Source organism: Phlebotomus argentipes, unplaced genomic scaffold, assembly GCF_947086385.1.
Source record: "Phlebotomus argentipes unplaced genomic scaffold, Phlebotomus argentipes genome assembly contig_15, whole genome shotgun sequence".
NCBI lineage: Eukaryota > Metazoa > Arthropoda > Insecta > Diptera > Psychodidae > Phlebotomus > Phlebotomus argentipes.
The window spans coordinates 3,576,578-3,588,775 of record NW_026776181.1 but is presented as its reverse complement, the minus strand read 5'-3'; the positions used below and the strand labels follow the sequence as shown (position 1 = coordinate 3,588,775).

At 41.2% G+C, this 12,198-nt stretch overlaps 1 protein-coding gene across 1 annotated transcript; it reads left to right on the top strand.

The window, feature by feature from the left end:
• Positions 1 to 2,344: 2,344 nt before the first annotated feature.
• LOC132262042 (uncharacterized) lies at positions 2,345 to 10,777 on the top strand. Its single transcript, XM_059761162.1, has 5 exons — positions 2,345 to 2,928; positions 3,849 to 3,982; positions 7,139 to 7,434; positions 8,393 to 8,514; positions 9,048 to 10,777. The coding sequence occupies exons 1-5, from the start codon at positions 2,824 to 2,826 to the stop codon at positions 9,306 to 9,308; spliced, it is 918 nt and encodes a 305-aa protein (XP_059617145.1). The 5' UTR covers positions 2,345 to 2,823; the 3' UTR covers positions 9,309 to 10,777.
• The last annotated feature ends 1,421 nt before the right edge of the window (positions 10,778 to 12,198 follow it).

The window sequence follows — 12,198 nt, the reverse complement described above, 5'->3', positions numbered from 1 at the left end:
CGAGTATCGCCGCCTCGCGCGGAAACCCGCCATTAGGGCGAGTGTGTGGCGGCAACCTTTGTCACAGCTTATGGAATTTTTCACACAGCACGAGGTCAGAGGGTGGGCACGACACCAGCGGCGTAGCGAAACTATAGGATTACAGTATTTAAATATGATATGTTTTATTCCCGCACGTCGGTAGCTATTCGTCGCAGTGTAATTCTTTTAAATGCGAAACTCAAATTAGTATAATTCCTCAAGGGGATTACACAAAACGGCAAATGTAGCTTTCTGAACAGAAAAGCGCTTTTAACCACATAAAGATTTAACGCAGAATTTCGCTAGTATTAGCATCCTACACCACTGGCAGCCTTTGGTGTTGTGTGACGAAAGGCGAGCGCTGAAAAATGTGCTCGAGAGTGGAAAAGGGGTCTATTGGCGTTGTGTTAAATTTCAAATTGCGCCATCCGCATTAAAATGGCAATATGGGTGAAGCGAAACATGTTAAAGAATCCGGAAGTTGTAATTTAATTTAATCGCTTTCTCTCGTCTTTCGCTGCTCCTTTTTTCCTGCCTCACTTCTTCGGGACAATGGGCGCTCAAGTTCGCGAAATATGCACTTGCTATTGACTCGGGAATGCATTTTGTATGCTACCTTGTTGGTCCTTCATGTGGGATTTTTTGCTCATAACACATAGAACATATTATTTTCATTATTTGCAGTGAGGGCAGAAGCTTGGGGTGGGGGTGAATGTGCGGATGAATTGAAAGCCTCTCGACGCAGGAAGAGAGCTTTTGTAAGTAGTTTTTTGTGCAGACTCTTTCCCAGCAAACATAAAATCATCGTTGGGCGCAAAATGTATTCAGACGGGAAAGACAGAAGAGAGTCACATCAGTGTCCATGCAGAATGAAAACCAAACACTGAAAGTAAATAAATCTTTCACGATTTTGTCCTTTGTCACACAGTCAAGACAGAGAATCGCGTTGTTTGAGAAGACGAAGAGTTAATATGGTGAAAAGAATGCCAATAACAGTAAATATTTTGCTCGAACCCAGAGAAAATCAGTCCATTCTCCTTCTGTGAAGAAGAGGAAAAAATGCTCTCGTTCTCTCACTGGTCAAATAAGAAGTGAAAATTCTTCTAATTATTCACTCACAAGGTGATTTTCTAACAAATAACTGTTTAGAGATAATTCAAATGATTTTTTCCTTCCACTTTTTGGGGGGAAATTGAGGAAAAAACGACCCGGAATCTTGCGCTAATGTCTTTAGCGCGCGATAAATGAGGAGGAAAAAGCTAGAACTTCCTCCGTTTGCCTGGCGGATGAGAAGCTCACGAGAGAGGAGAATTTGAGATATATATACGGTGCCATTTTAGCATGACAAATTAAACCGTGTCTCGGTACATTTGCCACGCCGTGGAGACAAAATGTATGGCATTTTCGTACAAGAAATTAGATGTGCAATTAAAATGTACAGATGGATAAATCCCAATGGTATGAAATTAAAGTTACCCAGACTGCGGGAGTGCGGCCAATTACGGCACTAAAACTACCACCCATTCAGAGATATTTGAATATTATCTTCATGATTAATGAGTTGGTATGGAGAAGTAGGAAAAGAAATGTGTGTCATGGAGAAAGTTTAAGCAATTTGCAATTTCTCCCCTTGAGCATGTCTGGAAAAATTGTCGCTTTGGGGACAATTTGCATGCTTGATTTTTAAATAGTCAATTTGACAGTGTTGTTGGTTTGTCTAAATTCAAATTTGAAATATATGAAACCACAACAGAAAATGGAAAATGTAATAGCCAAACAATTTGTTGTTGTTAGACTTACTCAAGCGCGCGAGAAAATGCTGTTTTCCACAAATATTTGTCCTTGCGAAAAGTATAAAGATTTTCTGTGGATGAAGGCGCGGTTTCTGAAACTATTGAAATCCATTTTGTAAATATTATTTTTTCGTCGCTTCTTCCTTGCATTTCCACTGCCAACCAGTGGGAATTGAGCCAAATGCTGTGCCCAGCAATCACTAAGTGCACTTTATTGCCAAAATGTCCACATACAATTTATTGCTATGCATTCGACATATTTTCCCTCGGCTCGCCTGCGCTTCAAGTGCAGGTGAGCAGTCGTTCATATGCACGGCGAGCTGATCTTTTGCAATATGAATTGGGACGACTGTTGTTTCTTTGCACAGCTAATTAGAGCAGTGTCCCAGAAGCCGCCACGCGTCACTGAAATTCTGACCAGAATAGCTCAGCCTCCCAATTGATCATCACCGAGCTCATCATCGCGGCCTAACGGTAGCCGGACATTCACAAGATCGTCATAATTGATTTTACGTGATAAGCAGAGCACGGGGGTTTGGGATTCTTCGCCATCGCTCCACCGAGCGCGAGTCGTTCTGGAGGGAATTCTGAGAACGAAGCTGTGAACTTTGACAAAGCGCCGAGACCATCAACATTCTCAGTGTGGCTGTGATTTGTGGAGGATCGTGTCAATTGTGGCTCATTGTTTCACCCATCACCATCATATTCACAGTGTGGCTGAGTGCTTTCCCAATACTATTTCGCCATTCGTTCAGTGTCACCAAAGCGTCGAAGCTTCAATTACACATTTCCTGACATTCTGTGAATTTGTCCCGGTCGCAAATTACGGCTTAGACTCCTGCCACCGTTAATAATGATGAAGTGACGAAACTGGTGACAAGAAATACAAGAGGACCTGTGACTCATTATTATGTGTTGTCCTTGCATGGCAGTGTCCTAACGAAAAAAAAAGCGTGGAGGCACAATTAGAAGACATATAGTGGTGTAATTGAGAGGATATCCAGCTGTCATGATGGAAAAAGTATTAAATTTCCTTGTCATTTGCTGCTTCTGCACTACAATGCTCTCGACAGCCGTAGCCACAGAGAAAGCTACAGTAAGAGGAGCTTTTCAGGTGTGTGGAATAAAGCTCGCTAGAGCTATACAGTGAGGAGCATAACTGAGCGTGATGATTTATTCCGTCTTATTTGATTAAGTGTAAGAAACACTTTTATTGCCACCAAATATTCATCAGTTGAGTAAGCCTAAGTGCTAAAAGGAGGTTTATTAGTTGGGCAAACAAAGTATGAAGAGTATTTGAGGTGTTTGTGTGGTAAATGCTTTTGCGGTATAAATTCATGGGAATCAGTTTTGGCTGAACAAAACCAGAAGAATTTTAATTTTCACTCACAAATAGGAATAAATAGTGGAAAATTATGCCTTTTATCATGATTTATTAAATTTTTACTCCTAATTGTCGCCATTGATTTCATGTTCAGTTGGAGTCTCAAATTTTACCGTCAACATTGCCTAATTAATGACTAATTGGCATGTGTATTTTGTGCCATTTCTCGTTTAAGCCTTTTGAATAAAAAAAGAGCGAGAAAATTAAATTAGAGCCATTTTAATTATCCTTTTCAGCAATACACAAGCTCTTGGTCTCGCTCTTCATTGCTCGTTGTTTATGAGATAGATATTTTAAGCTCTCTCACTCAATGATATTCTATATAAGGAATATCATATATAAGAATTCCAATTCACCGTTAATCAATAAATTGTTTTCGAACGTCAATCTGTTTGGCCAGAAAAGTGGAATAAAGATTTAATATTTTATTTAGCTGTCTAACTGATAAATTGTCATTTTTCCAAGCATTTTTCATAGATTTAGCGCTTTGATTAAATTAGGTCACTCAGCGTGATGAATTGTCGAATACTTTTGAAAGGGTTCTCTTGTTCGGAAATTTTCTCATTCCCCTTTGGGTCAGTATTGCTCCTCACTGTAGCTGCACTCTGTCGCATATAATGAATAATTAAAATAATTATTTTAATGAGAAGGAAAATGTGGACAGAGTGGCGGAGCGGCAGGATGTGGTCACGAACGAGGAGGGCATGGACGAGGGCACTTTCAGCAGATACAGTGTGGCGACCACCCCGAAAATTGAAAGTGCACCGCCGAAGCGACTCTCCAGGTGAGTCTTTCGCCCACCCACTCATCATTTTATCCGCTGTCCTCCCAAAAAAACCACGCCGTTCCGCTTTTGCCGTGCAATGGGGAAATTCAACCGCAAATGGCAAGATATGATGAAGCAAAACCACCAACTGTACCGCATTCACTGATCCAAATTGGGAGCTTCTGTTGCGATCTCTCTGCACCCGAGAATGGCTTGTGGGGTGGAAATTCAATTTAAAATTCAACCCAGCCAGAAATCCGACACATATAGCTGAGCAAACTGCAAAGAAGATTCACATTGAATTGAGTGCTTTCGCTGCAATTATTGCCATGATTTATTATTAGAATTCCGACTTTGGATACTCACCTGAACTGATACGGGGCGGCACCACCCACTGGACTTGCCTGAGAGGGTTGTTTCTCAGATTATATATCTCCGCCGAGTGTATCACTTCCTTGGCGCCCCTCGAAGCTCCTCTCATCCATCGCTTTTGAACTTTCACCAGCAAAATAACGAAAGGAGTCTGCAGTGTTCCGTTTGAAAAGAAAAACTTTTTGATGTATGTAGTTGATTTCACACTGAACAACCCTCACCATCGCCACAGAGCCGTGATCCGGCACAAAAGGCATCCCTAGTGCTGGAGATGGAGTTGAAACTGTGTATAACTCTGTGAAAATCTCCAAGTGTAACATTATTTATGGTAAAAGAATATCCCTTTCGAAGCGGGGGTGAGATATGACGTGGACAAGCCTGAAACGTCGCGTGAGGCTTAGCTAAAAGCAGTGGTGTAGATCAAAATTGCATCAATTTATGATGTGATTTTCACCCATTTTCCGAGCCTTGTTCCGAGCATAGAGTGCCACTCTGAGCTTGTTTGACGCCACTGTGTGAAAACCTGTGAAACCGATTTTCAACTTTTATCAGCGAAATGCAAATGATTGTCGTATTTTGTCTCAGTGTATGAATATTTCGCAAATATGTACAGAAATAGAGCAATGTTTTACTGGGTTTTCTTGGAATTCCCATCTCGAGACCTGAGGAAATCATTGAGCCCCAATTGATTTATACAGGCAATATTATTGTTTCCCGAAGCCACGAAAGACGTGCAAGAAACAGAAAATAGATGAAGCATAAATCTCTCTGTCATGGTGGAAACTTTAATTATTATCCTCTCCGTCTTAAATTTCTCGTGAATTTGAGAGTGTGCAGGCAATGGAATACCTCGTGGCCGCCGGAGTGTGGGTGATTCTTGGAGGAAATCAAAACTTTTTCCTGTCCGTCTCTTCTGCACCACTTGGCTCACTTCCATTTCTCCTCATTAGTTACACTGTTTCACTTGCATCGCATTTTACTGGCAGACCCACCTTTGGCTCAATGCATTTTCCTAATGAATCACATTGGACTTATTCTTGCCACTTCTTTTTCTCCTCCACGTGGCAACTTTTAAAATCTCTCTCTCACTCGCCCAGTCGAAGTTTTCCCACAGCTCATCCCACCTTCATTACATTTCTCTTTCTCTTTCTCTCGCGTATGTGTGTGTGTGGAACTCCTTAAGAGCTCCGCTGGATGTCTTCCCTTTGTCTCCTCCGGCAGTGCACTTTGCCACACCACCTTCGACCTCCTGAGCCGCAACCGAGAGCCACGGACTAGTTGGCTCCTTAGCTGCAGATGTTGGGATTTGGCGAATGAAATTTTTATTTTTCTCAGCACCAATTTGACTCAAAGTTGACCCAAATCCACCCCAACACAGAAAATTCCCCCGACATTTCCACACAAATTTATTTCCTCTCTATATCCACTCTCTGCTTTATTTCACAAACCGCCTCTGCCCACCTTCTGCGCCCTCGGAGTTGGGCAAACTTTAATGAACCTCTTAAAGTTTCAATTGAGAGCCTAGCTTAGTTTGCAAGTGGGAAAATATAGTGTTGTCAATGAGAAGCTACTTTATACAATCGGTTATTTTGTCGTTCACCACAAATGCGTGTTTAATTCTGGATGTTTATCATGAAGCGATTTAAGTATCTCTAAAGCACGAGTTTAGAGATACAATTATTATAACATATTGTTAATTGAAATGTTCCATTCGGCCGTGTTTGAATCTGTTTAATTGAAATAATGAATAGGATTAGTGTTGCTGTTGCACAGCTCGAGTTGCTATTTAAATTAAAATCTACACATAATACTAAACCCACAAATATTATATATACCACATTATTTTATACCCAAATTTCATATCTGACAGTTATTCAAAAGAGAATTAATTGCGTGAATTTTTAGGAAACAGCAGTTGGACAATTTTAAAAGGAATATTATATGAGAATTTCTGTTAAAGACTCGCCTTGGCACAAAATGCCTTAGAGAACGAGGTTTTAAAGAAAAATAGAGAATGTGTGAATAGCCATTGACATGCCTAAGTATCAATTCGAGGAACACTGTGGTGGGCTTAATGCTGAAAATGCGGTCACAGCGGAAAGTGCAGACGGGGTGACGTCTAAAAAGTTGAAGCTCGCAGCCATTTTAATGAGTCTCCAGTGAATGTAGCCCAAGTGGGGTTGCAGAGACCGAAACTCTGCAAATAGTTAAACGTATGTTTACTCGCTTTTGCATTATGTTTCGCCCTCTTTAAAATAATGTCATACATATGTACAAGTGCCTGTGTGTGTGTGTGCGCAGTATCATAGTTGGGGAAATTTAATTGCTTCGTAATTTACTCTACACTCATAACATGCAAGTAATGATATTATTATGAAACATGCGAATGTGTTGTTTAAAGTGAAATTACATTACGAATTTACGGGTGAATAGATTAGGAGGCCCTCCCAGACACCCCATTCGTGCCCTATATTTCGCTTAGGCTCTTGTCACTGAGTTGGCGCTCTTGTGCGAATGAAGAGTTCTCGTGGAGCTTACGAAACTCCACTCTTATAGTTAATTATCGCACAACATTTTCATCTTTTTCTGTGATCTTCTCCCACCCCTTCGACTCACCCACGCAATTATCCGAAAATCTCACAAAGTGAATCGTTCCATCTTCCATTTCACGCATAAATTTACCATCATCCACCTGAGATCTGGGAATTCATTTAGACATGATACTCGAGATGGTCCATTAGTGGATTTACATTGTGTTGCATTTTAATTAGTCTTGCGTGCTTTTCTCACCTTTTCCACCAGGTATGAGCAGGGCCTTGAGGACTACGACGAGGCGGCCGCCAGGCTGGATAACGAGGAGAAGGCGGAGCGGAGGAGGGACGCCGGGGGCGGCAGGTCGCCCTACTCCTGGCGCGGTGGCAATAATTCATGGGAGAGCACAGTGAATTTCATTGGCAATGTCGTATCACTGGTTCGATCTCTCAAATCCCATCGAAACACCACTGAAGCCACAGCTCAAGAATCACCGGAATTAGCACGAAATTCCTCGGCAAATAGTGCTGAGCCTCTAATTGGATCCCCTCGAGATGACACCGATGGTAATAAACAATGTCATTTCCCCGTTAACACGCTGGCCACAATATTGCCAGAACGTCAAAGGCCGAAGAAAGGAAGTTTACGGAAGTTTTTGACATTTTTTTTCCACTGCAAGTCCTAATAAGATAGATGCTTGCGAAAGAGGAGGAAATCAATATAAAAATTCCTTTCGCTATCCTTCAATCTCCAGTGCCATCTACTTCCTCGAGGATTTTTTCGCTATTTATCTGCAATATAGAAATTCCTTTCAGCATCTGATAGGGAGTCACATTAGAGTGTCTTTCTTGCTTCGCGGAGGAGGGTTCATAAGCCCGGATAATTGCATTGATTGCTGACGAGCGAAGAGCTTTAACAAGCTCAGCGCGAGATATATAAATACATAATCTACATATCGTACATAATGCACGCTCTGATGTGATGGTGTGTCAAAAGGACGTGTTTAAAAATATATGAAGTAATTACCAGTATGTGCATTAAAATGCTATAGATTATCGAATGGAATAATTAAATGCATCGCGAATTGCTCCAAATTGGTCGCTTTCGACATAATTGGCGCTAGATAAAAATCCTTTCAGTCCTGCAGAGAGTTGAATATTAAAACTTAAATTATTAACTATCCGGAGGGGAAATGGCATTCGTGATTGCTTGGATATACATAATAAATAAAAAATTTCACCCTCTTTATAATGCATAATATGTAATTACATTCTCATCACATATTCTAGCTCTCCCGGGAGTGCTAGTCAAAATCCTAATTATCCCGCTCTGTGCTCAGATCGCACTTCATGCAAAAGGTGTTTATGTGGAAAATTTCACTTAAGACTTTGTTTGCATGTGATGAGAATGGTTTTCCCGGTGTGACAACGACGATGAGAAAATGGGGTTAAACGGCACTCAGTGCAATAATCTGGCCTTAATGAATGCGAATGGTGTGAAATCTAGCAAAGTTCTCTCCCACAGACACTGCAGCGACCACGGAAGTGGCCACAGTCGAGGGACGCTACATCAAGGGTGACCCACTGAAGGGATACTACGACTTTGTCATCACGGAGGGATCGTACAAGTTTTGGGCGGCCTTCCAGGTACGGATCGGGCGTTGCACTAAATTTATTAACATATCGCTTGTAATTGCATTACGAGGAACAACATCATTACTGCTAGACAGTGTTCAGTGTTCTGTTCTGGGGAATATGTTTCTGTCACATAAAAGGGCGTGTTGCCAGGGTTGTTGGGGTAATTTTACGAGTTCGTAATGGATCTATAGTGAAATCGACAACTTTATATCGCTCTCTTATTCGACTTTTAGCCGTTTTTAGTCATTAGCAAGTGCAGTAATTTGAAGTTGTGACGCAACAGCACTATTTATCATCCTTTAGTTAGTTGTTGGACAGTTAACGCGAAGGCAGGCAATAAATTTCAATTTCACAGCAAATCACGCCGGTTGCATTAATTCCCAGTGCAGCTCTGAGTCTGTACAGCGAGACGCCATGATGACGAGATAGCCAGATCGCATTATACTAATAATAATAATTAGAATTATGCGTGCCACCCACCGAGAGCACCACTGAAACTGTGATTTTCACCCTGATCTCTCTCTCTCTCTCTCTCTCTCCAGTTGGCGACTGCCGCCCTCATTATTTATTCAACGTTCGCAGCCATTTACTATTCAAAGGTTAATCCGATTGTTTCCGATTATGATTATGTTGATTATCTGGGCGGAGGACGCGCCATGGCCGGTGGACGCAGCTTCGATGAGGACACAACACCAGCGGACACCGAAGGCAGTTGGTTGCCGTCGCTAAACAGCAGCTGGATCACAACTGCCGTCCATGGCTTTCAATTTGTCATGGACGCCATCGAGAAGATACCACAATAGCGCAGCTCAACTGCACTTTCGCATGCCATTGTGGGGGAGATATATGGGGAAAATATGAGAGCCTTTCGTGCTCATGTGAAGAACCAAGAGTGGGCGAATTTGGGGCAACATTTGTGCAACTTGCAAATTCCCTTGGAAATGCCACCCCCTCTCGCGCACCCGCTCGACGCGAGAATACTTGAAAGTTCACCCGGAGAGCTTTCTATTGCATATTATCTCTCTAATTGACTGAAGTTGAATTTGCTTAAAGTCTATTTTTGGAATGTTTCAAGCCCTGCAGTTGCACGGTGGAAAAGCACTATTTTTCATTTTCACCCGCAGCATTGTGCACAATTGTCGCACATGAAAGCTCAAAACTCCTTCACGTGAAAATTACACATTATGCTTTGCGAGTTGTCTGGGGAAATTCACGGACGAAATGTGGCGAAGGTGGAAAATTCATAGGACACGAATTAAAATGATATTTTACAGAGCAATTTATGGGCTATTCAGGGTAAAATGTCGCAAAGCATAGTTGAAAATGTTTTAAAATGAGCCTTCTTGGCAATTGTCCGTGGTTAGAAGGAGATTTTACCACAGCGACGCCATGCTAAATATGTAGTCAGAGGAAATTGTGTTTCTAGATTTTCGCAACTGTTTCATCCAGTCGTGAAAGATTAAGTTTTTCTCAAAAATAATTTTCTCTTTGATTATTTTACTAATCAATTTCGAAGATTTTCCCTATGCTTTTCTTTGAGTGCATCTGCAGGTTTCGCTTGTTTGCCCCATAAAACGGAATTAAAATATGAATACGTCCTGGAATTTGTAAACAAATTCATAATTTAGCATTTTTACATTCTCCGCGCGTTTATCAGCGCTGCTGAGTTTTGGAATTGGTCTGATGAGCACAACCGAAATTGTAATTCGAGCTCTAGAGAAATTACACGGGCATTCTCAGAGGTACTGTGAGCAGCCCGAAAGCGCGAAAATCTACCCACTCGCAGCCACAATTGATCCGCCCTCGGGGCACTATTATTCATCTGCCACACTGCGAAAGTTGCACCCGCCAGGTGGGGAGCTCCCACTTTGGGAGATTGCCACGGAGGAGCTCATGTGAAAATGCAGCAAATATGTATGAACATTTCATTGATTTGATTGCTGGGTTCTTATACAGGTCTTAACGGTTGTAGCCATTGTTTTATGTATTGTGTGCACCTTCTCGTCTACTTTTTATATGCCACACTTTTAACTCTAAGTATATTGTTTAGTTTAGAATTATATTCATGTCGTCATCTCTGAAATGTATTATATATTCGTGTGCAAATTTCACATTATAGCCAAGATAATGGGTTATTCCGACGAGACTAGGAGAAATAGTTGGTTAAGAATAGAATAATTTACGCATATGCAGCAATTACGCTTTAGATATGAGTTCTATTGTTGTATGACGTGGAAAAAGTGGAGAATTCTGTCCAAGAAATAAAGCAAATAATAGAAGATTGCCTATTTTGTTCTCCAATTTCAGCCATCAGCAACTCGAGGAAGAATTCCACCTTTTGTCAGACGTGAGGTAAATCTTTCATGTGAGCCAGAGTTGAGAGATGCTTAGAATGGAGGTTAATTCTGTAGTTCGTCAAAAATTCAGACAATTCTGAGTCTCTGCAACTCTGCATGAGATGTGGAAGAATTTTAATTTAATCTCTTTAATCACAATAACAAACGCAACATCAAGATAAACACATAACACACGGTTAAGTGGCAATCACGAAATTGCCTCGAATTGAATCTCGTATGTAAGATAATTCCCATATATTACAGATTTGTATCGGGCCTTGCCCTTCTCCACCCCGTGCTGGTAATTTTCTCGAAAATTGCCGTGATGGTCATCGTGGGGAAGTGTGTCGATCGCGCGGAAAGGGTTTAACCCAATGAATTGAACTGCTGTTCTCCATCCATTTTCCCATTAATCTTGCCGGTGAGGCACTTTTTTCTCTTCTCCACGCGATGGTGCTAAATCCATTCTTGTATTTGCACGACTTTTCATTCATTTGCTATTCAACCTCGACCTCGACAAGCAATGGTGGTGGCAAACATGCTGTCGAAGATATACCAACAGCCACGTTTGCGAGAAACAGTACGAAACAACGTGAAAAGGGGTGAGTTTGTAGGGTTAACCGATAGTGTTGCTCAGCGAATTCACTCGATTTTCGCTATGCTACGCGAAACCGAATGAATCTTAATAAATAAACGTATTGGTGTGCTACGAAACAATGAGTGAAGCATTTTTGCTGGGTCTCATCCAACTCATTGTTGAAACTTGGAGCACTTTTTACTAACCCCAAAATACTAGGGATTTACTCTACGTTGACTCACTAAATACGTAATTCACAATATGAGAACAATGTGCGCTGTTTTGTGTTTTTCCATGAGTTGAAGGGTTCCACATGAGGTTCTCACCTTACTGCAGACGCCAAGGAGGAAATATATGGGGGAGAAATACGTCAAATAAACACTTTAACTTGAGCAAAGTCCAAATTCCAATAATATAGCGTAAATTTGTGTATCGTTTGTGTATTTTCTCAATAAAATTTTGACCTCTTTTCATTAAGGATGAATAGAAATAATTTATTTTAAAAGAAACAAACACAACCTGAAAGCTAAACGATGACTAATGTTGCTTCAAGTTTTTACTCCTGCCAATAGTTTAAACACTCCTGCAATCTTGTGCAGAACTTCAATCTCAATTAGTGAAAAAACTCAATATTCACTCCTTAGCGGAAAGTTCTTCCCACGTGTGAGGAGACAAAAGCTCCACGAAACTTAAATGGAAAATACGCGCCAGCTGAACCCCAACATTTTCCCACCGTGAGCACGAAATGGGAAATATTCGCAGCGATGTGAAAACGAATGT

Coding starts and splice junctions, on each gene's coding strand:
- LOC132262042 (XM_059761162.1), top strand. CDS start 2,824: ATGATGGAAAAAGTATTAAATTTCCTTGTCATTTGCTGCTTCTGCACT. Junction 7,435..8,392: donor CCCTCGAGATGACACCGATG/GTAATAAACAAT, acceptor TCTCTCCCACAG/ACACTGCAGCGACCACGGAA. Junction 8,515..9,047: donor AGTTTTGGGCGGCCTTCCAG/GTACGGATCGGG, acceptor CTCTCTCTCCAG/TTGGCGACTGCCGCCCTCAT.